This window comes from Akebia trifoliata, chromosome 5, assembly GCF_017979445.1.
Source record: "Akebia trifoliata isolate Shusen 1 chromosome 5, ASM1797944v1, whole genome shotgun sequence".
NCBI lineage: Eukaryota > Viridiplantae > Streptophyta > Magnoliopsida > Ranunculales > Lardizabalaceae > Akebia > Akebia trifoliata.
The window spans coordinates 3716502-3741554 of NC_141379.1; the positions used below are offsets into that span (position 1 = coordinate 3716502).

General features: G+C 33.7%; 2 protein-coding genes across 2 annotated transcripts; one reads left to right on the plus strand and one right to left on the minus strand.

Moving 5' to 3' along the window:
• The first annotated feature begins 148 nt into the window (after positions 1–148).
• LOC147401067 (putative polygalacturonase At1g80170) lies at positions 149–5848 on the plus strand. Its single transcript, XM_086442201.1, has 9 exons — positions 149–1015; positions 2045–2173; positions 2482–2652; positions 2781–2801; positions 3759–3966; positions 4427–4508; positions 4598–4706; positions 4917–5033; positions 5313–5848. The coding sequence occupies exons 1-9, from the start codon at positions 779–781 to the stop codon at positions 5622–5624; spliced, it is 1386 nt and encodes a 461-aa protein (XP_086298327.1). The 5' UTR covers positions 149–778; the 3' UTR covers positions 5625–5848.
• Positions 5849–5927: 79 nt separating this feature from the next.
• Positions 5928–13298, minus strand: LOC147401068 (shaggy-related protein kinase epsilon-like). Its single transcript, XM_086442202.1, has 13 exons — positions 13140–13298; positions 10565–10762; positions 10369–10461; positions 10082–10141; positions 9660–9932; positions 8895–8969; positions 8765–8821; positions 7636–7776; positions 7466–7516; positions 7251–7346; positions 7084–7167; positions 6376–6478; positions 5928–6287 (listed from the first exon to the last, which is right to left on the minus strand). Exons 2-13 carry the CDS (start codon positions 10676–10678, stop codon positions 6205–6207), a joined length of 1230 nt encoding a protein of 409 aa, XP_086298328.1. The 5' UTR covers positions 10679–10762; positions 13140–13298; the 3' UTR covers positions 5928–6204.
• Positions 13299–25053: the final 11755 nt, after the last annotated feature.

A 25053-nucleotide genomic window follows, 5' to 3' on the forward strand; every position in this document is an offset into this window, starting at 1 on the left:
CTATTGCATTACTATAAGGTGCGCTGATTTTCGAACTCAACAGATTAACTCACAAACTCACTGGCGTGGCATGTGCAAAAACCATAGATTTTTTTCCCTCGGGATGGACAAATGCACAGCTGTGTATGCTGAGGGAAAAAAATCTACGATTCTTACTTACACATTCAACGTTAGTGAGTTAATGTAAGAGTTGAGTTCGAAAATCGTTACACTAATATAAAGGTAGGAGCAGTTTTTTTTTAGAACATAGATTTGCTGTTTTGAAAGTTATGTGTTAAGGTGATGAACCAATGGCACGACGCCATGCGTACTAAAATTTATTAAAAAATAAAACACTTAAACTGCTCCCAAATTATCTCCCGAAATTTTCTATCATTAACCAATCACTTTTGCTCGTTTAATACACATGGCGTCGTGCCATTGGTTCATTTTTTAAAACAGCAAATTTCAGTTCGTTTTTTAATGTGCTTTTATAGTTGATCTAGAAGCAGTTTTTATTTTTATTTTTTTAAATACTGAAATATATATAATATGTTGAGAGTGAGATGTTTAAGGTGGTAGAAATTTTTGTTTATTGGTTGAAGAGTAAAGCGAGAAACTCGCTTCAACTTAAAGGTTGAGCATGTAAAGAGAAAAAATCCACCTTCATCTCCTTCAAAGCCAAGCCATATAACCCTTCATTTCCTCCACTAATCTTCACATATAAATCCAAACCCATGTCTTCTCTTGATTTAAGATCGATCATTCTTTCAATAACAACAGCAACAATACATTAAATATGGAGAAAATGTTCTTGGTTTCCCTTCTTGTTCTTCTACTAGTGTCAGCTCATGGAGTTGTACAAGAAGATGACTTATATGAGAACATGTTGTTGCTTGGAGAGATTGAGGACTTTGATGAGATACAAGAAGGGCTCCCTGAGCTTCCTGGTTGGACAAGTGAACATGGTGGAAAAGTTGTTGTGAATGTGGATAGCTTTGATGCAGTTGGAGATGGAATTTCTGAGGATACCCAGGTGAGCATATATATATTTTAACCTCTCGATATTTGATGTTCTAACATCGTTGGTTTGCAATTCTTTTGAAATAATATTTTTAAAGCTCATGTTTGCATTTTTAAGATTTTTCATTAAAGCTCAAAATCTCAGCTTGATATAACCCATTGATCCTTTCAAATCTGGGTCTTAGTCAAGCGAATTTTACCAACTTCATGAACATAAGTTTGTTACGATTAACAACTTAAAAAAAAGGCTTTCAACTGAAGTGATTCTATGGAATCACTTTTATAAGAAATATTTTTTTACAACATCAATTGTTTGGTGTCATTGTTCAAAAAAGACTAACCATGAATGCATGCGGTAAATCACATGTACGCGGTCTATACGCGGTTGATGTGGCAAGCTCACAGAATCACAGATCTTTTTCCTTGTATATCCTGAAGAAAAAGATCTATGGTTCTGTGTCCTTGCCACATCAGCTGCGTATAGACTGCATATGATTTACCGCGTGCATTCATCATGACTCTTCAAAAAATATACTTTTTGGGGGACTTAATGCTCTTTAGAGATCCAACAACGGCGACAAAGTCTTATCCCAAAGATGATTTGGAGTCACGTGTACAAATCGTGTTCCTCTATTCCACAATATAGTGAAAAATGATCGTCAGAGATGTCTATAAATAATCAATGGGACATTTTCATCTCATTTTCACATTTTTTTTTTCCCCATTCACTTGGATTCCTACAAAAACCATGAAGCAAAAGCGGGTACATGTAGTGTTTTTGGCTTTTGTATGAAAACAAAAAATCAAGAGACCAACTGCTTAATTAATGACTCTTAGAAGTGCTTTTTGATGGATGGGAATCTAAAATCCATCCCCAAAAGCTGTTCCAAATTCGACCTTAACGGATTTCATGTGAACTTAGGATTGGGATTGAGCTGAGTTCCTAAGTAGATCATTAAGAGTTAATGTTTTATTGCAGATAATTATCCTTTGATTATTTTCTTTTTCTTATGTCTTTGTTTTTTGTATTTTATTCGATCAGGCCTTCTTAAGTGCATGGGAGAAAGTGTGCTCGATGCCTAAATCAGTTTTACTTGTGCCCAAAGGACGTCGTTATCTAGTTAAAGCAACAAGATTTAAAGGGCCTTGTGCTGATAACCTAATCATCCAGGTAATTAACAAAGCTAATTAATAAAGAGAGAACACAGCAAATTACATTCTAACACTACTTGCATTATTGATTTTAATGGAATCATGATTCAACGTTTCATATCGTTTCAAAATGTCTAGACGGAATATTCTGATTTCGACGAGGTCCAAAATGAAACATTGATTCAATGTTTTTAGATTATCTTAGATTAATTAATGATTCAAAATGTTTTGATCTATAGACCATTTCGATTTTTCTCTTGATTGAAATATTTCATTAAAACGAGATTTTAAAAATCTTAATTGGAATTATTATAACACATTGTGCAGATAGATGGAACAATCGTAGCGCCTGATGAACCGAAGAACTGGGACCCAAACAACCCAAGAAACTGGCTTGATTTTTCCAAACTTAAGGGGGTTAGTTTTCAGGGTGAGGGAGTGATTGATGGCTCAGGTGGCAAATGGTGGGACTCATCTTGCAAGAAGAACAAATCTAATGTACAATCTTCTCTATTTAATTATTTTCAAATTTCTCTTAAGCACTCTTTAATCAAATTCTACATAAAATTAATTAATTCATCTTTTTTCTCACTTGGTGGTTTTTTTTTTTTTATACTTCTTGACAGCCTTGCAGAGAAGCGCCAACGGTAAGCATAATCCAACAACCATCGGTCCCCCCAAATCGATATTTGCTCTTTTATTGAATATATTTTGGACATCCCCTTTTGGGTTTTAGTAATTATTTGATAGCCCCCTGACCATGGTCTTCTTTAAGAGACTAACAAAATGACGGAAACATCCTCATCTCCAATTACTTGTCAAAGCTTTCCCCTCAAACACCTTGTTTTGAATCTCTTCGATAAAACTAATTTAGGAACTTATTTTTAGTGTGCTTTTCATACTTTTGGAACTGAAAAGCACTTCTCAAGTTCAAATTTTCATTTGATTAAATTTAAGTAGAACCTACCAGGGAAGTGGGAAGCCAAAAGTGGTTAGAAGCAAGTATCGGCTCGTACCCAATTCTAGCATTTACTGAAATTTGACAGAACTTAAAAAAACTTATATTATTTTTGTACTAGTATATGCAATTATTTTGACTAAATTATCCTGCCCAAATACTTGTGAGACATTAAGTTGAAAACTAAGACTTTTAATATAATTTTCAATACGTCTAAAGAAGTTGTTTCCCAAAAAAACACCTCTTAACAGATGATAAATTTTGCAATTGCGCTGCTACCTCCAGAAATGCATTTACGAAATACAGTGTTCCCAAACAAGGCCTTTGCATAAAAACCTTTTTTTTTTTTGGCATTTTTACCTTTTCAAAACCCTTTTCTTTAACCTCCTCAAAATCCCCATCTTCTTTCGGAGATTTAAAGGTTGAAATATTTACCCACAAAAAAAATAAAAATAAATAAATCAAAGAGGTTGAAGATGGACTTTAGGTTATCTACTGTTAGTCTGGTATCTCATCAGTTTAAAAATTCAGGGAATCTGAAAATTTTACTAAAATCCAGAGGGGTATGTTTAAATTATCCTTTTTTTTTTTTTTTTTTTTTAAAGTTATTAATTATGGAGAAAAATTAATATAAGAACTGATGCAGGCATTGACAATTGAGTCGAGTTCAGGAGTGAGAGTGAAGGGCATTACCATCCAGAACAGTCAACAGATGCATTTTGTCATCTCCAACTGCGATGCTGTTCGAGTGATGGATGTTAAAATCTCTGCTCCAGAAACCAGTCCAAACACCGATGGGATCCATATCACTAAATCAACCAATGTTGTGGTTCAAGATTCCAAAATTGGAACAGGTTTTCCTCAGATCCCAATTGCATTGTCTCCTTAACTAATTCTCTTTTCTTTCCTTATATCGAAACTCAAAGTTCATAAAATTGTACTAGACCAAGTATTTGGCTTAGTCCACCATCATCATCAAAGCCTTATCCCAAACATTTAGGTCTTATCATGATTCATGTTTGGACGTGGTTAATTTTTTACACCCATCGCCCAACCTGACATAATCCTCTGATCATACCCTTTGAGAAACTAAAGTAAGAACATTTATGGGGTTTAAAACTTACGAACCATATCAGAAGGTCTAGACTGAGATATTCAGATGTTGATTGAAACCAAACCGAAACATTGAACCCAAAACATTTGAATATTTTGGATTTGTGAGTCAAGACAAGATTAAGCCGTATAAATTTTCTTAGCTCGGTTTATCCTAACAAGTTCAAGTTTTGTGCTTGTGTTTGTTTGTTGGGATTTCAGGGGATGATTGCATCTCCATTGTTAGTGGCAGTTCAAACATCAAGATGAAGAATCTCTATTGTGGACCAGGTCATGGAATCAGGTATGCTTGATTAAGTCCTCTTTATGTGAGAATTTTCAGGTTTGGAGGGACTAAAATGGTTTTAAATTTTGTTTGTATTTCTATCTTAGCATAGGGAGCCTTGGGAAGAATAATAGCACAGGGATTGTCTCAAAGGTGGTTTTGGATACTGCCTTCCTCAAGGAGACTACCAATGGCCTCAGGATTAAGACCTGGCAGGTAATTCTCCAATTCCACAAGGTTAAAGACAACAACATTTAGGTCATTTTCCATTAGTCTCTGATGAAAGACCAAGATCAAGGGGCACGGCATCAGTCCAAAAACACAAGGATATTGGAAACATATACAAAAACTCTTATGGGGCGTCTAAATCTTACACTTCTGAATGAGTTTTGAGTTTTTTTTTTTTTTTTGGTTTTTCTCAAACAGGGTGGATCCGGGTATGTTCGTGCTGTGCGCTTTCAAAATGTGAGGATGGATAATGTTGCAAACCCCATTATCATTGACCAATTCTACTGTGACTCACCAAAGTCTTGCCAAAATCAGGTAAAATCACTACATCTAGACCTGTTTACTTGTTGATCACTCTTATGTTCTACGCATCACCACCATTGGCGAAAATACCCATCAACTTCTACTTCTTGGATGGGCCATAGCCTGAAAATTTTACAGATTAGATGCTCCAAACTATTTGATCTGGCTTTGGATGATTTCAACAGAAATTATGCCAAAAAGCTATCCAAAAAATTAATGGAATCGTCAAGATTCCAGACTGATGGCAGTGTTTGATGAATGATTATAACTGTTATTGTTTTTCTTGGTCAGACATCGGCTGTGGAAATTAGCCAAATCGTTTACCAAAACATCAGTGGAACAACAAAGAGTGAAAAAGCCATGAAATTTGCCTGCAGTGACGCAGTCCCTTGCAGCAAAATAATCCTGAGCAATATCAACCTAGAGAAGAACGATGGCACAGCAGAGACTTACTGCAACTCCGCTACTGGCTTTGGTTATGGGTACGTGAATCCCTCTGCCGATTGCCTAAGTTCTTCTGGCAAGGACAAACAGTCTTACGAGACAAAGTATACTGGATTCATAAAACCGAGCAGCGATGACACAGGCCATGCTGAACTCTAACTAAATTCCTATAGTAATCTTAAACGGTAATAGTAGGATAGAAGAGGTCCGTTGCAGGTAACAGATACCCGAGTCAACCATATGTAGTAATTATAGAAGCCTAATATATGTTATACATTTAAAAGAGTTTAAATTTAATTGTCTTTGTCTATTTGTATTCGCTAAGCTAACAACGGGTGTGTATTGGATTTGGAATCCCCAAGTATAATGCATGTTTTTATGTCCCTCCCTCCTTGATTATTGGAGTGAGAAAAGCAATCAATACATATAGGAAGAAATTTAATAGGACAGGAGTTCAAGAAATTCCATAAGAAATACCTTGAGGACCAAATTGAAGCAAACTAACGGAATTTGTTTACAGACAACAGCTGTTTTTTTGGTAAAATAATGGACTTGACCCGCTTGGGTCAAGTGAGTTTTCTAAAGTAAAATACAAAAGGTATCAACCATTCAACCAAAATCAGCAGCTTTCACAAGTCGGTTCTGACAGAGAGAAGACCAAATAGTGAACAACAAAAAGGGGCTTATATGTCTTAACTACACAGAGGACAGATCATACCTTCTGCTGTAATGCTATCATCTAGAAACCAAGAAATGGACACAGCTTCCGAGCATGCTCTGGTATCAGTTTCACAAGGAGCTCTAGAGATGCTCCTTTCAGCTCTGCAAAAGTGGTATCATCAATGAGCAACACACGCACACACACACACACACACTCACGCACGCACGCACGCAGAGAGAGAGAGAGAACCTTGGGGTTTAAAGTTGAAGAGAGGAGGCAAGGGCTGCCCATTGAGGAGACGGGTGTTAGGATCACGAAGTTCATCAAAAAATGGGTGGACGCAAGCCTCTAACTGCATTGATAAATTAAATAATTATGTTGATGATAAAAGTGAAGTATGGCACTAAACCCAGAATTATGAGTTGGCAAAATGTCTTTTACAATATAGAAGCCACAACTCGAGGGGGACTTTTTTTATTTGAGTTGAATTCATAATTGTTTGAATTGTGTAATCTCCAATTACTGACATTGGTAACCGACCCAAAGCAATTTGATTATAATTCAATTCATGACGATTATAAGTAGAAAGTTCATATTCTTCAGTCATGGATAAACAGTTTGTTGGACAATACTCGACGCAGTTACCACAAAATATAGATCTTGGGGAATCATATTGCATATTTGACGAAACATTCCGTACCTTGCATAAAACCGATCCTTGTTCACCAACCACACATTGTCTAACCAAATCCGATTCATGCAGAATTCCTCCCCCCCCCCCCCCCCAACTTACCAATTACGACCCACTAACTCACTTGCTTATCATAAAATAAATAATGTTTCTACCAATATATGAAACAACGTGTGAATGCATCACGCACGAATGTTAATAAAGCAGACCTTCCAAATCATTAGATTTCTGAAAGGAATAAAAAGGATAACTTATGAAACACTCACAGCAGTGCACCGCAGATTTGGGGAGTACTGGAGCAGCCTGGAGACAAGATCTACCACTTCAGGGGGCATGCGTTTGTGGAATATCTGAATATTATAAAAGTTCTATAAGTGCAAATAAAACTACAAAGCTAACAGGCAATGATACAATGGAGATCCAGGTCGCTCACTTTGTGCCAAGGGTGAGCCTTGATTTGTGGGAATTTAAACTCCGTATAATTTGGATTCATACATTTGATTTCTTCCCTTGTAGGTGTGCCAAGTACCTGCAAAAATGGGAAATGTAATCCACTTAATTTGTCCTTAAGTTGGCCAATAGAAAGATTATACTCTTCGTATAATCGGCATAATTTTCTTCTTATGCCTGAACTCCTGAAAGTGTTACCTTGATTATCTCAACAAGCTGGTCAACTCCAGTCTCTCCCGGAAAGAGAGGCTGTCAAAATTTGGCATGGCCATGAAAAAGAAAGTTAAGAAGATGACAAGATAAGTATTTACTCCAATATTTTAACGTATACCAAGTAAATCAATGTAATTTCCAAGTTTGCAGAGAACCTGGCCAAGAAGCAATTCAGCAAGAACGCAACCCACAGACCAGATATCGATTGCAGTTGTGTATTCTGTTGCACCGAATATGAGCTCAGGTGCTCTGTAATAGCGAGAGCAAATGTATGATATGTTTGGCTCGCCTTTGACCTATTATGATAGATGGAGAAGAAATTCACAGATTCAGTCATTCCTAGTCCATTTCACTGTTTAACCTAAGCATCTCTATATTTGAATTCATCAAAAGGTTAACTAACTATGAGAAGCCAGTAATATTGAAACTGATTATGTGCATATGTACATCCTCTAAAATATATAATTTTTTTAATAAGTATAAAATATATTGAAGAAAAGAAAGGAACAAAATACAAGAAGAGAAGGCCGAGGTGGCCCCTCAAAGAAAAGCAAAAAACAAACGAAAAAATACCAAAACATCAAAGATTACACAAGGAATTCCATCTAAAAACAAAGTCATCGACAGTAGTTCCCGCAAACTCTTTGTTCAGATTTGACCAAAGGTACAAAATGCCCAAGATCTCTAAGAAAACGCCATGAGAGCTTCTCGCCTTACTTTTGAACACCTGTTATTTCTCTCATTCCACAACCCCCAAGCAATAGCCGAGGGAAGCATAGCCCGGAGGAGTCTTTTTCTGAAGGAAAAAGCATTATTGGCCCATTCTACTAACAAGAAGAAGAACTTCCGAGGTAAGACCCAGTAAATACGAAAAAGCCCAAGGAAAAGGGACCAAATATCATGAGAAAAAGAGCAGTGAATCAAAATATGGTCAACCGATTCCCCATCCTGAAATATATGATTTTTATATATAGGATGGACTCTTTCTAGAAACTCCAAACCCTAGATCTTGTTTAAAACACATGTTTCTTAGCTCCCGCTACCTCTTTGCAACTAAACTAATAGATCCCACAGCCTTCACAAAATGGCTATTACATAGAATCCACCAATTAATTAAGCAATTATTATTACCTGTCACTGCATAGTGACAGCAAATAGAATCTCTCCATATAAAAAATGCGCTTTGACTAAAATTGGGCTTCCTGATCATAACCTTATAAACAGGAAGCTTGAATAAAACACTAAACACGAGGAAGTCAACAAATAGACAATCGGATATCCTACCAGCACTTTTGCACTTCCAAAGTCACATAGCTTGAGCTGGTGAGTATGAGGATTAACCTGCAACAATGGGAATATTAAGCAAGAACATTTAATTGTAAAGATCAAAGATCCCTGAGCTTCTGATACAAACCAGTAGGTTTTGTGGCTTAATATCTCTGTGGCAAACTCCTATACCCCCATGAATATATGCCAATGCTCTACAAATCTGCCATTTAATATTTATAAGTTAGATAATATCTTGATATAACTAGTGATTAGATCAACCACTCAAAAATAACTAAAGGCAATTTCCCTGTGATCACCCGTAAACTAAACAGGCAACACAACTAAAACTCATGAATAAAATAATTTAAATGACTAAATAGTCTCCGTGAGGACCCCCGGCCAAATTAAAGGATAAGGTGTTGTTATCCATACGAAGTTACAAATAGAATGCCACTAGACGTCATTTTACATTTTCTCTGTTCATTTAAATTTGTTAAATTGTAACCATTTGAACGTGCTGTTACTATAAACATATGAAAGGAATATCCATATAACCAAAGAGAGAAAATATCTTGAGCAGGGTTAAGCAAGAAGAAATCCACCATACACCCATAATTGAGGAGATCTGTAAAATAGTATATGGGTGAAATAAAGGGCATGCCTGAGGTCCATTGTGCAAATCTGTGCCACACATCTGTACAAAACTCCGTGTTTTTTATGCATGGGCACCTCAGGAGCACTGCATGCAGGTGTGCAATGCAGATTCCTCGATCTACCAAGCTCATTGATTCACCGGTTAGCTTCAAGTGTTTGATATAGCAGCTACAGTATAATTTTTTTTTGAATTTCCATAGTCTTAAATTTGGAATATGGGAATAAAACAGACAACCGGGAACAGAAAATTCCAGACCTGGTACGTGTAGAGTTTGACATATAGTAGAGGCATTCTCTGATTTCCCCGGCTATAGTGTTTTGCAACCCGATAAACTGTCTCGGGTACATATTCAAGCACCAAATTGAGATAGAGCTCATCCTTCTCTGTTGTCGAGAAAAAGCAATGTTTGAGTGAGACAACATTGGGGTGATCTAGAAGACGCATTGTTTGCAACTCGCGGTTCTTATATCTCTTATCCTGCAAAACCTTCTTGATTGCCACCGTGTCTCCCGTTTCCAGGCACTTTGCCTGCAAAATAAGACCATTGAAATTGAACAGTTATACAAATCTTATTAGGGAGGAAATGGATTATATAATCAACCTTACAAATTTATTTAGCGTAACAAATAAACAATAAAAAGCAAATAACTTTAAGGAATCAGAATGTGCTAGAATACCTGAAAGACAATTCCGAAAGAACCTTGCCCCACAACACGCTCTGCCATATAACTTATGGTCTAAGGCACAAATCAGGAGAAAAAAGTTAAGCACAAGCTATAGTAAGTTTAATTTTTTCTACAGAAAAGCTTTTAAATAATACAGAGAAATTGCTCATCTCACATCTGAAAAGGTCTACCACGGCATTTCTCAATTTAAAATCTTTGATTCTCATATTATGGAATTTTTCCTTCCAACCTAATCACAAAGAGTCCTATCCTAAATCAGAAGATTTCACCAAGATTACCTGTTTGGGTTGACCATTTCTACCACCAATTGTTGTTACAATAATGTGACCCGTTTCAGTTACATTTCCATCTACAACTGTTGCTTCCATCTCCTAACAAAAAGAAAGAGAAGCTAAAATTGACCAGAAAATGCAAATGAAAGAACACTTTATTCCTCCAAATTAGGTGGAAAAAAAAAATCTAACATCTTTCAACCTTGTCATCTCTAATCTTCATCTCATTAATCTCCTCCGGAAGTTTATCAACACACATTGTATCACCACTAGATTTCTCAACCGCTGAAAGGGGCATTATACCCGTGGAGGCCATATTTAGAGATGAGACTGCAGACAATCTGCTTTTAAATGCTCAGAAGATCCACTGCTTCAGCTAAAAGAGAGCCATCCTTTTAAGCTGAAATAAATCATATATCAATAAGACCACGCAATAATGAAGCATCAAAATAATACCTACAATTCACCAGGGAAAAATCAGAGATTCTGACATACATAACAAAGTGGTTCACAAACAAAATATTGGCCACTTTTTTTAGGGTGAAATATTTTTAAAAACAAAGCAAATACAAGGGAGCCCCTGAAGAGGAACCAATTTCAACTTGAGGAAGTAATACCAAATAGAAATAACTAGAGCTTGCTCCAAAATTTGCCAATTCATCTGCTTCATCATTTGCCTTTCTATGTAAAAGGGAAGCAATGATGCACACAATTTCATCAATCCAGTAAATTATTGTTGTGAAATGTGATGATTATCATCAGTTCAGTAGTTACAAGTCATGGATGCAACATGGATCCAGTGATCAATATTTGCAGCTAAGACCCTTGCAACTGCAATGGTTTCTTTTGTACCCAAAAGCATCTGATTGCCAGTTTTACAAATGGTATTCTGGATTTTTACAATAACGTACTCGTGCATATGTGCTTCTCATCCCTCCTTTTTCTTCCAAATTCACTCTCCTTACTTTTTATTTTTAAGTTTTTCCCAACAAAAAGAGTAATCACAAGTCATAACTGTTCTAGTCTTTGTCACATAATTTGATTAATCAATATTACCCAAAAAACAATCTAGAGGCTTTTACTTCCCATTCCCCGAACAATATATCCTCCAAAAAAAAGTTATAATAACTTAGTACTAAATATTTCACCCTATTAAAAGATATTAAGTAAACCATTTGTGAAATAGCTTGTGGAAAGCCATTTGTAAGCCCAAGGAACAATGGGTTTTGGGTATCCGACAGTTCAAAGAAATGAAGGTAGTAGGGAGGTTCAGGGTAGATCATCACTTCTTGTGTAGTAAAGTCATCAAGCCTAAATTTTGGGAGGGAAGGCTTGGATGGGAGAGTGGGGGACTTGGAGATTATGGGTGTGGGTTTTGCAAAGGGATTTGCAAGATTCATCCTGAATTTAGATGGTGTTGCACGTCACCATTATAGGAGGAGTTTCCCAGTTTGTACTCTATAAGCTTTATCATCTATGAAACAATTTCCTATTGAAGGATTCACGAGACAAGTCGGGGAAGAGTTGTCCTGGAATTTTGGCTTTAAAAGAAACTTCAATGACTGGAAAATACCCCTAAGTGCTGGCACTAGGGATTAACTATCTAATTTCCCATTTCCCCAAGCGAGGAGGACCATCTACTATGGGTAAGGGTGAGGGATAAGATAAATTTCAGTATCTACTATATAGAGCCAAAAGTTTCTTTCTTCATTTGTTCTGGGGAACCCAACAAAATCCTAATTGTTGACAATCTCATAGTTCGTCGTATGATTTCAGTAAATTTTCATTCCATGTACAAATTGTCAATCAGTTAACACATTCTAATTCATTGTGATATTGCATACATTATGTGGTCTCATTTCACGTTCCTATTTCAAACCTCTAGTTGTTTTCCTACCTAGGTTCTCTCACTTTTTGAAAGTTGGCAATGTTGAACCTTTCAAGGAAAAGAAAGGATTCCATGGAATCTAATAACTTTTGCTGTTTGTTGGAGTCTTTGGAGGAGAGAAACTCTTAAGTGTTCAATAGGAAGAAACGTGGAGTGCATGATCTTATTATTAATATTTTGGGTATTTTATTCTTTTGGTGCAAGTTGTTAGAGGATTTCAAGGGTGTTTTCTATTCAGATTGGATTCAATTTGAAATGCATACAACAAATGTAACTGTTTATCTTCGATGGTCATCTCCACGATTGCTTTTCTTAATTCAATTCACTTTCTGTTCCCAGAAAAAATGAATCTTGACCACAACCAACACCAACCAAAAGCTGAGCAAATCAGATAATCATGAACTACTCAAAACTAAACCCCAGGATAGGTGAACTGTGATGATGAAGAACAAAACCCCTCAAATTCCTACAACACCAAAAGCCCCTGATATCCACTTTCATTAAAAAGTATAAAATCCTAATTTTGATCCAATAAACATCCAAGTTTTACCAGAAGATAGTTCATGTAATTTGGTCGGGCAACTCATTCCTTCTACAGAATACACCAAACCATAGAACTTTACAACCCAAAAGTTTCATATTTTAAGCTCACAATGACATTAAAAGTGAAAAAAAAAAAAAAAAAATCTCAAATCCATCAAGCATTCAATCGCAAATCACGCCCAAAAAAACAAAAAACAAAATTATAGAAAGCACAAATCATCAGCTGTCATTTTTGTCGAAAATACGTAAAACAACAGAAGAAATCAAAACAAATCAGCCATGAAGAGAAAAGCAGAAAATTAAGTGAAAATCAGGAAAAAAAAAAAAAACAGGTTATGATACCTACGTTGAGCTGTACATCTCATACATTTTCCACCATTAATAGTGAAATCTAAGCTTTCACCAAGGATTTTCCAACAGAAAGAAGAAGAAACCAAAAACCCTAGAAAAAATACAGAGATCTTTCTTCCAGCTTCGACAAATGACGCACTCGCAGTTCTGTTTGGTTCGCTTTATAGTGTCTCGGCTCAGCATTAAGGGGACTCCAACCAAATTTATTAAATTCAGATTAGAAACGTTTTTCACGTCCGTAGAGAGTCTACGTTGGACTGATTTTTTTTACACGTGGCAGAGACAATAAGACGCCGGAATCTAAATGCTGACTTGTACAAAGTTATCCATAGTTTTTAAGATAAAACAGTGTTCGAAGTTCGAACAGGTAGTCCGACCGTTTCTAACAGGATTTTCTTTTGCGAAATTTAGGGAAACCCCCACGAAATACAAGATGAGGTCTGCAAATTTGACTTCTGTTGACTTAGTCAAATCGTTAATAAAAATAGTTTCCCGTTAATTGAGATCAACAAATGATTCAAATACCCTCAGGTATATGCAATTACCAAACTACCCTTCATTCACATGTGTTTTAACTTTAAGAACTAAAATTTTAAAACATTTACAATCATAAGATCAAATAAATGTAATCCATCGATTTGGAATTCATCTTCTTTACCCTAAATTCATCTTCTTTAGAGGTGAACATAGGATTTTGTTCATACACAAATTAAGAACTCATTCATAATTATTTTTGCAGGATCTTGATTATCAGATGAACAAAAACACTTTCTCAAAGCATTTTGAAGTCAAGTATATGTTCTTAAAACATATCGGTTATCCCTTTGTAAAGATCAATGGAAGTTTCTCTCTTTCTCTCTCTCTTTTTTTCTTCTTCTTCTTCTTCTTCTTCTTTCTTTTTTTGCTTCATTTGAGTGGATTTGTTGCAAATACTAGATGGAATCTCCACAATTTGTTAATTGGAGATTGGCCTGTTTGATTTCTTCGTTACAATGTTTTGATTTTCAATTAGAGGTGATGTCATCATTAACGACAACTTTAAAGTTGGGTGGAGAAAATCCTTAAATCTGAAACTTCAGTAGGGAAAAGAGATGTGATCTAGTACAATGTCTCTTTCCTATCGCAATAAACGTTGTCTACATGGCACATTTTGTTTTTATTTTAAAACATAGGGCTACATGCACGACTGGTTCAAGAGTCCAATGTGTTTTAAAAATTAACATATCTTGCATGTAGACACTATGCTGGACCTAGACTCTTGAGATAGAAGTCAAGTTGAGATTACACGTTCTATGAGATTGTACTAATTAAATGAGGGTATTACAATAATTTCACTCTATTTTTTAACAGAACACCATTTTATTTATTGTTTTGACTAAGTCAATGGAAGTCAAGTTGGTAGACCTCATCTTGCATTTCATGGGGGGAGGGGTATCCCTAATTTTTGCCAATTTTATAGGGAGTAAGACTAAATTTTCCTTTTCTTTTCAGTATAACGGTCTAACCAAAAGAATCAATATTTTTTAATTTTTAATTTTTAAAAAGAGAGCTGGTATTGGCACACACACCCCCTCCAACTTTACTATTTACACTCCAATTTCTTAAATTATTTATCACACCTTAATTAATTTTTTTTTATAAATAAAATGATTTCATTAATAGTAAAAAGGGGAACAAGACCGACCGAATTAGCCATTTAAGCGAGAAACAATACACACATAATCATTCTCTCGTAATACTACAAACTCAATCCCATCTTCTTACAAAATTTGCAAAGCCCACCCCTTTATTTTTATCAAAAGTTTCTTACCACAAAATAGCGAGAATAAGATCCGGTGTGCCCAAATATTTCTCTTCAAAGATCCTTTTTATTATGTTTCTTTCACAAACCCCAACAAATAGCAAAGTTGGTAATATTTCACAACGCCCTTTTCATCCCAGTGAAAGAGCTCCCAACAAAGGCTTCTTGTATGCATGGGTAAGGCTGTCAATGGATTAGATTTGGATTGGTCAAATCGGGGTCGATTTGGAACCAATCTGATAATGATTATATCGGATCCGCAATTGATTCGATAAGTATTGGATTGGGTTTTTATTGAATCATAATATTAAGATTCAAACTTGATCCAATAACAATCGAGTCAGATCCGAATTGAAAAAAAAAACCCGATTTGATTTATAAAATTTAAATAAACTTCATATATATATATATATATATATATATATATATATATGATAAAACACGACTATAAGTCCACTTTGAGGGGATACATGTTCCATTTGCTACAATTTTAGGGGGAGGGGGGGAATCACATCCATAAAATTTTGTGAGGTCTAAGATACTCATTTTATTGTATTTCTTTTCTACTTCTTCAACTTTATTGTCTATCATTTCTTCCCCTTCCCATTTTTCAATAACATCTATCTAATTTTATTATCTTTCCTTTATTACCCATTTTCCATTATATTTCCTCTTTTATCCTTTTAACCTATTTTATTGTTTTTCCTTATCTCCCATTTTCTTATTAATATCTCTCAAACTTTACTATTTTTTTCATTTTTACCTCCCTTAAACTTAAAAAAGATGCTCGTGCTATAGGCACTAGTGAAGTCTAATTTATATAATAAAACACAACGAGAGGTCCCAACTTGGCTATAATTTTGTGGGGGCTACATGTCCCACTCCATCTACTGTGGAGTGAAGTCCACATTATACCACTTTAATGTATTTCTTCTTCACCCCCTTCAACTTTCAACTTTGTTGCCATTCCTCTTCTCCCACTTTTCAATAATGTCCTTCTAATTTTATTATATTTTATCTTTTATCCCTTTTTTATCAATAATATTCTTACTATATTTTCTATTTTACCCCTTTAATCTCAAAGAGGATGCTCATGTCATAGGCATGGGACAAACTCTAATATAATATGTTCGTATAATTTCTAACATTTTATTAGATTGGGACATGATTAATTTAGATCTGATCTGATAAAATATCATTTTGGAACCTTATCAGAATTTACATCATTAACCCAGACCTAAAGTTATCGAATTGGACCATATCAGATTTCAGATATGATTCAATCCATTGACAACCATATGCATGGGGTTTGCAAGCTGGATTTTATCACATTGTTCCTAAGCAGTTCCATTGGACTAGGCCCCTAGAAGGGTCCTATTTGTTTGACTACTAGCAACCTTCTTATGTTCATTCTTCTCACATTGAAGTGAAATTCAATGTGAGAAAACTGAACATGCCAACAGACTTCTTGACTGCAATTTTTCCTTATATTGATGGATATTGTGTTAAAGGATGCCAATGGGCATACCCACATAAAGATATAAATGTTCTAGAAGGTTTTCCAAATATTTTTTTTATCATACCCCCTTACAAGTAGGGTTGTCAATGGGTACCATTTAATCGAAATTGAATCGGAACCAGAATTGAAAACCCCGATTCTAGATCCCTTTTTATTGGAACCGATTAGAGCTGGGTTTAAAATGAAATCGAATCGATAGGAACTAAAACTATTAGGTTCCAAAATAAATGGAACCGGAACCAAATCGCGGGTATTCGAAATCAATTTATTTTGTCATTTATTTTCATACTATAGAAGATTTAAGATATTTTTTATTTTAAAATAAATGCATCTTATATACAATTCTTCAATTTTTCGTATAGATTATCGATTGAAGCTTAAAATGAGTTATTCTTCTAAAAATTTATTACTTTTAACAAAGATAAATTTTTTACTTTTGAAAAAAATTATTAATTTGTATATTTAGTATAATAAATTATAACTAAGTTAATAATTCTATTGATAATATGTTAATTTTTTAAAGGAAATTTTTTGTTATAATGATTTGAAATACTTTTTTTGTCATTCGATTCTTAAGAACTAGAACCAGTAGGTACTCGTGATTTTTGGTGGTTTTAGTTTCGATTCCATTTATTTTGGAATCGGACCTGGAACCAACAAGAACCGAATTAATATTAATGGTAATGGTTCTAAGTTCCTTAGGAACCAATCCAGAATCGACCCATTGACACCCCTACTTACAAGTTGGAATAGGAAGAATTTTCCAAGAAAAAAAAAGTATTATTACACCCCCTTACCCATGCCAATTAGGATAGTTTCCTTTTAAAAAAAAGTAAATAATAAATAAAATAAAAAATACTAAAAGATACCCTAAGATCTCTTAGATTTTCATAACTATTAGCTTTTAAAGAAACACAAAGTCTTTCATCTTCATCTCTCACACACATTTTAGCATCTTCTATTTAAAGTGTTATATATATATAAGGGTAGCATTCAATGGCTAACTTTTTGGCAAAACATTTTTCAAAACATGAGTTAGAAGTTTTGGAATGGGCTGATTTTTGGTGAGGATGATCTCTACGGTGAGGAGATCATCCTCACCAAAAATCAGCCCATTCCAAAACTTCTAACTCATGTTTACAAGTTGAAAAATCGTGGACCGTCCATTTTTTGTAAATTATTTTTGATGGGGTTAGAAGTTTTGAAAAATGTTTTGCCAAAAAGTTAGCCATTGAACGGGACCCATATATATATATATATATATATATATATATATGAATCAAATGGATGAGGATTCCCAAAAAATGATTAGTTTTCATTTTTTTATTTATTTTTAAATAATCCCATATTGATCCTGAAATGAAAAAAGAAATTAAATTTTGTGTTTGTGCGTTAAAAATTTTCAAATAATAATAATAATTACAATTACAAAATCCCTTTTTACATTATCTCCGGTCTCCACTAACCCCTCTCAAGTTTTTAACTCACAAAAAGACCCCATTTCCCCTTGGGCCTCAATTTGTATCGAGCCCGCCCTGCTCATATAAATCCTAACCCCCCAAAAATAGAAATCCAGCCAAAAAGAACAAAAGAGATAGTTTCTATTGCACCCCAACTTTTACTTATTCTCACTCATTCACTTATGGGTGAATCTTCATTTCGCGAGTTAAATACGATGAACTTTCAGTTTTGGTATACTATTCCTTTTATTTCCCAAACCATGTTTTTAAAGTGAATTCGTCTCTTTTATAATATACGAATTCGTGAATTTGTCACTTTTATAAATTACGAATTCATTGATAAAATACCAGTGATTTCGCCTTATCAACGATCTCACTGGTAATTTATCAACGAATTCATTGGTTATGTATAAAAGTGGTGAATTAATTGGAAAAACATGTTTTGAAAATTAAAATAAAGAATGTACTGAAATCAAAATTTGGACATAAGTTGTGCACTTTTTGGGAAAAACCCCTTCACTTATTTTCTCTATTTTTAATTGGAGTGAAATAAGTAAAAGTTGGGATGCCGATAGCAGCTCTATAGAAAAAAAAAAAAAACTCCTATTCAAGGGCTGAAGATATATAATATTTGGAATCACAAATATTGAAACAAAGTCATCAAGTTCTAGATTCTAAAATTGATCTTTTAAAACAATAATGACAACATCGCCATAATCTGATTCTAACAATCCAAAATCATAAATCTAACGATCGAATCCCTAGTATGGAGTGTGTACCCCTAATCAAATTATGTTTGATGATAACCATAATCTGTCTTGTTAGTTATATAACGAGGCATATAGTTTCTAAAAACTAACCAATATCTTTACCTATTTACTATTGAATTTTGTTCATGAAATGTTTAAATTGAGAGCTATTGGGGCGAGAGCCTTATTATTGAGGATGATCAACAATGTTATTTTACTTCTTTAGTTATTTTTATTTAGACTTTGCATCCTTACCATGTTTGGACTGAGAGAAGTGGAGAGAAGAGAAACTCATTAAGAGAAGAGAAATTCAATTTCTCTCTACCATGTTTGGAGTGACAAGAGAGAACTTAGGATAATTTTGAAATTTGAAAATACCTTAAAAAGAGATCAGGGGTAGAGTTGGAATTATAAAACATTTTAAAAGGGTTTCTCTCCATTTTCTCTCTTCTCTCCACTTTTGGAGAAAAAAAAAACTCACCTTATTTTCTCTTCTCTCCATTTCTCTCAATCCAAACATGGCCTTAAAAGAGTGAATTTCAAAAGATGGTTAAATGTTGACCCAGACCTAACTAAAGTCGATTTGAAGATGGTTCGACATTAGTCCTAATCGCATTTAGACCTGGGATTAGAAGAAATTTAGTTTTTATTACATAAGTAGAGTCATCATTTGCATCAACAGGTTGCAGAACAATCAACCAGATCTGATAATTAATTTTATGTGTGGATTGGATATGGTTTAATGATAAACTTTGGGTATAAAATGATTATGGATCCATTCTTTGCCTATCCAACAAGAAATCATCTAGATCTACTCCATTTACCTTTTATTAATGGGACAAATTATTTGCTTATTCGCAAATGATTATCACTACATGAAAACTAGAAATTCGACAAGAAAATTTGACCCAGATCAAGGCCCACGAATTTTAGAAATTGAATTTCGACGGTCTAAGACCGTTGAAAATTTTTATGTTCTCTGGTTTCGATGGCTTACAGCCATTGAATTTCGATCCATCGAAAAAAAAAAAATCGATAATGAAAAATTGTGTATAGTGGTCAACGATCCTACCTAGTGGGACCCTTTCATGTTCTTCATCAACATGGATATTTATCTCAAAGTTTTAAGATCAGGTAAAAGAGTATCATTTCTCGATTCAATTATGTCTAGAGTCACATATTTTTTGGAACAGTAGAGACATCTTTTGTTATTAAAAGTGTGTTCATATCTAATTTTTCTTTCTCAATCCTCGTTATTTTGAGTCTTCAACTCTCTCTTTTGGGCCTTACCTATTTTTTCTATCTGGGATTGTAATGAACCTTCGTTGAGTGTGTCCAATTGATTTTCTCTTAGTTTGTTGTATATTGAAGATTTTCATATATTTTCTCTAATGCATTCGGCTTTAAAGTGCTTTGGCATACAAATGTTTCACCCACTCTTACATAGATCTACTCATAACGTTGACTCTTTAATATAAGACTTTGATGATGACGATGTAGGTGGGCATGGTAGCTTGGATTTAAAATGTCGTTTTACACTTAGGTCTAGGGAATGATGAAAATGCTCAAATCTAATGGCCAAAGTCTCCAAGAAATTGATGTTGGCATCTAAGTCCACCAAAAATGGTGGGCAAAAAATTCATTGGATTATAAGGCTTGAAATGAAAAGAAATGTGGGTACCTGTTAAAAAAAGGGAAAATTACATTAAAAAAATAATAATAAAAAAGAAAAAGAAATACTTAATGCAGCCTAATATAGCTTTTCTTGCTAAATGCCCCAAAATTATTGACGACAACTTAATAATGCAATTAGGAAGTTTATTTTTAACCTGAAGAAAAGATGTAAAATACAAAATAAAATAAAAACATCTCTCTAATATATGAGTCCCGTTTAAGTGCTAACAATTTAACTAGCACGTTTTATCCTACATGGGCCAGAAGTTTCATAATGGACTTATTTTTTGTGAAGATGATCTTTATGATGGGTTTGAAGTTTTATCCTACATGGGTTAGAGGTTTCGGAATGAGCTGATTTTTTGTGAGGATGATCTCCTTGTCATAGAGATCATCTTCATAAAAAATTAGCCCATTCCAAAACTTCTAACCCATGTAGAATAAAACGTGTTGGCCAAAACGTTGGCAAAATAGTTGACATCTGAACGGCTCCATATGTATATAAACTTATGAATTTAGTCGTACACTAGTGAACAAACATACCCATCATTTTGAGAATTTAGTCGTCCATGTGTGATACGGTGCCTTGTTCTCTAAAAAATAAGTTATTTATATATTTTTCTAAAGAAAAACTTTATTTTCCTGAAGAAGTTGTTATTCACTATAAACTATCTCAATCGTGAACCAACAATCATTTCATTGTTTGATAACCTTAAGCGATGAACTTGCTCAAGGATTAATTTAATATGTAATATAAATCCTTAAGATTTGGATTATCTATCTATTCATAATTACATCATACATGCATGAACCGAATCAATTAACATTTTTATAATATTCGAAAGATAATGAATATTCAACTTAATGTTATATATATTACTCTCTAATGTAATACATATTAGTCAACAATCAAACCGTGATCTCTTGCTTAGTTCTCAAGTTAAAGAATTGCTAGATCTTATGTCAAATCTATTGGCTGATGACTTTCAACATAAATAATAAGACAATAATCCTAGTTCTAAGACCTAATTGTGAGAAAGGAACAAAAGGACCCCTAGGCATATAGGCATGAATGAGGATTTTGAGAGGGCTAAAGTTCACGAGCATGTGAGAACAAATGGATGACCAAACAATTTCAAGAATAATTAATTTCAAAAGAAGAAAAAAAATCTAAATAGTTAAATTGGTGCGTAAAAAGAGAAAAAATGATAAAATTGGAGGGGTGTTATTAAAAATCTTTGAGACTGAAAGGGTAAAAGAGGAAAGATAATAAAGTTAGAGGGGTATTATTCAAAATAGGAATGCGTGAAGGAGAAGAGTAAGGACAATAAAATTGAAGATGGGGAGGAAAACAATAAAGTGAAATTATTATAGTTGACAGGACGTTTATCCCCCACAAATGAGCCCTACCTTTGTGTTTTATTATATAGATTATAATATATTTTTTATTATGAGATGAATTAGTTGATTCTTAATCACAAAGTATTATATTTAAAACATTACAATTATTTAAATCATTAAAAATTTAATTATTTATTTTATATAAAAATATTTTTCAATAGATTAATGTTGGAGTGACCTCAGTGGGGGGGACATCTTGATCTGGTGGTGTGTACATGCCCATAGATCGTTTCTCCGAGATACGAGTAAGACACATCTAGGGATATGTGCACATCACCACGTCAAGGTGTCCCTCATTGAGGTTCTTTTAGCACAACTCTTTTCAATATTTTCTAAATAACGAAAGAATCTTTGACGTCAAATGAGTCATTTTGATGGATGATTCATATTGATCATCGTATAAACTTTTAAAATTAAACCCCAACTAATTCTGATCTTTATTATTATAATGAGAGAAGGCATGCAGAGTATAACTAGTTCGACAACAAAATTTGGATCTCATAAATGCCCCCACCTTTACATTTAAACTTATTATAATTAGGATCATTTTGATTGAAAAGTAAGAAAATTACAATCTCACACCCTCCAATCATGTTGATTAATGTTTAAAATTACAAAACTATCATTTTTTACTATATAATCTTAAAAAAAAAAAAAAACTCTAATTAATATTTAAAATTACAAATAAATCCTTTTAATACATGGGCATTTGCACATGCCACCTTCTAGAAAACTTACAATTTTTTTTTTTCTTTCAGAAAAGCACTTTCTTGATCGTAGACCCCACTAATGTAGATCTCAAAATTTAAAGGACTTAAAAAATAAAATAAAAAATCACCATTGAATTAAATTTTAAATTTGCCATTCGGTGGTGGCCACCATTTTCAAAGTCTTGAAATTGAAAAAGAAAAAATTGAATTTGTGTGTGTGTGTGTCAAATCTTGTCTACACCATGAAAACGACTCTTGTTAGGATTTACCACCTTAATCAGTTCAGATGGCAAAGAGATTCTTCACTAGTTATGGAAGCATTTGTTGGGGTTTGGATGGCCTATGATATATGCATATATTGTCATCTTCGTGCACATAGGCTCATCAGACCATTTATATATATATATATAATATATATATATATATATATATAGAAAATTTTCAAAGATTTGCCCACTTTTGATGCCACATTTCTTGGCTTTCCAGACAGGCTTTGATGGGTCTCTTGACTATAATCATATTTGCATCCCATCTATACAAATAATTCAGATAAAAAAAAAAAAAGGTTTTGTAGAAATAGATTTCCTTAAAAAATGTTTGTTGGTGTTAAATTGTGTTAAGGAATATTGAGGGCATATGTCACAATATTTCACTTACTAAGTTCTCAAATTACAAAAAATACCCTTTCATGTTCAATAATTTTGATGAAAATCCCTAAAGGTTTTTATTTCATTTATCAATGAATCATCTTATCTTTAAGTTGTAGTAACATCGGTCGGTCCATAATCAGAGTTATATTTCTTCTACAAGCAACTTTTATTCTTAACCCACTTATCACATCCAAATCCCAATTAAGATAATATTTTTTCTTTGAGTTTTGATAATTTGACTCACTTTTTTTTATACTTTTTATGGACTCTCCCCTCACATCATCGTATAAAACCATAAATATGCGTCCTTGTGTATCTTAAAGCAAATGATCTATAGTTAGTAACGTCGGTCGGTCGACAATAAGAGTTATATTTCTTCTACAAGCAACTTTTATTCTTAACCCACTTATCATCCAAGTCCCAATAAAGACAATATTTTTTCTTTGAGTCTTGATAATTTGACTCACTTTTTTTGTATTCTTTATGAATTCTCCCCTCACATCATCGTATAAAATCATAAATATCTGTCCTTGTGTATCTTGAAGCAAATGATCTACAATTATGTGAGGGGAATGTCCAAAGAGATTACCGAAAAGTGAATCAGATTGTCACGACTCTAATTCTTTAATTGAAAAATCTAAAATATCTTTAATTTTTACCAACAAAAGCTATCTTTTGCATTTTTTATTTAATTTTGTGTGTGTGTGTGTGTATGGGGGGGAGGGGTTGAAGACCTCAAGAAATGGTATTTTATCATTCATTGGGCTCTTGGATGTTTTACTTGGACAATTCTAAATGATGTACAATATCTTTGAATAATGAAGTATCTTATACATAGTTTTAAAACTCATCCGAGACTAAGATGTATCGCTCGAGTTAACTAGGTATTGGAGTTGAACGAGACCAACTCACAAGTCACTTTTTTTCACTTAAGTTTTAATGTCTCATGTTTAATTTTTTGATTTTTTGAACATGACATCTCAAACGTATCGGAAAATTCGTCCAAGAAGACTCAGTATTGGGCCTAGACGAGACGAGATGCGAAACCGAATTTAAAATCATGATCCTACAACCATCCAACAACCAATAAAATAGTGCTACATTCTGACTCCAATGATGTTGAATTCTAGAAGAATCCTTTTAATTTTCTCAATTAAACAATTACACACCAAACATGAAATCTGTGGGCAATTTAGAGTGGTTTTCTTTTTTTTATTTTTTTATTTTATCTTTTAAATTAATGGAGTTATGGGTTTTTATTATTATTAATATGTACATGGCTCTAAAATTTATATAAAGAGATCACTATTGAGACCCAAGTTTTATTCTAAAGGGCTCTTATCATCTCCATTTTCAATTTTAGTTTTTGTTATTAAAATTATAATATTATGATTAAAATATTAGAAGAAAAAACCCTAATTTCTAACTTCCTGCCTTAGGGTTTCTGGCATTTGTTGTTGCTTAAGAAAACAAATTACATTTCTCTCGCCCGTGACAGGCTCATGTGTCACATCAAGACATTTTTCTATAACCAGTTCCCTTCTTAAATTATCACACTAACATGTTTCTTTGACTTTATAATTTACATGATTGGTTGGAAGAAAAGAAAAAAAAGAAGAATAATAATATAATTAAATAAATAAACAATTAGACGACGAGATGACATTATGGTTTTAAAACTCATTTTAACTCTCGTCTCGTCTATGAATAAGATCGAGTTATCTCGGATTAGACATCCAATTTATTTGAGTCGGACGAGATTTAGTATAATATTTTAAAGTCAGAAAAAATGCGTTTGAGACTAGTTTTCAATTTGTCTCGTTGGTGGATGATAACGAGATGATTTTGGACAAATTGTCTCGGTCTCGGATGAGATTTAAAACCATGGATGGCAAAGCATTACTCATAAATAAAGAGTGAAAAAAAAAAAAAAAAAGAAGTTGAT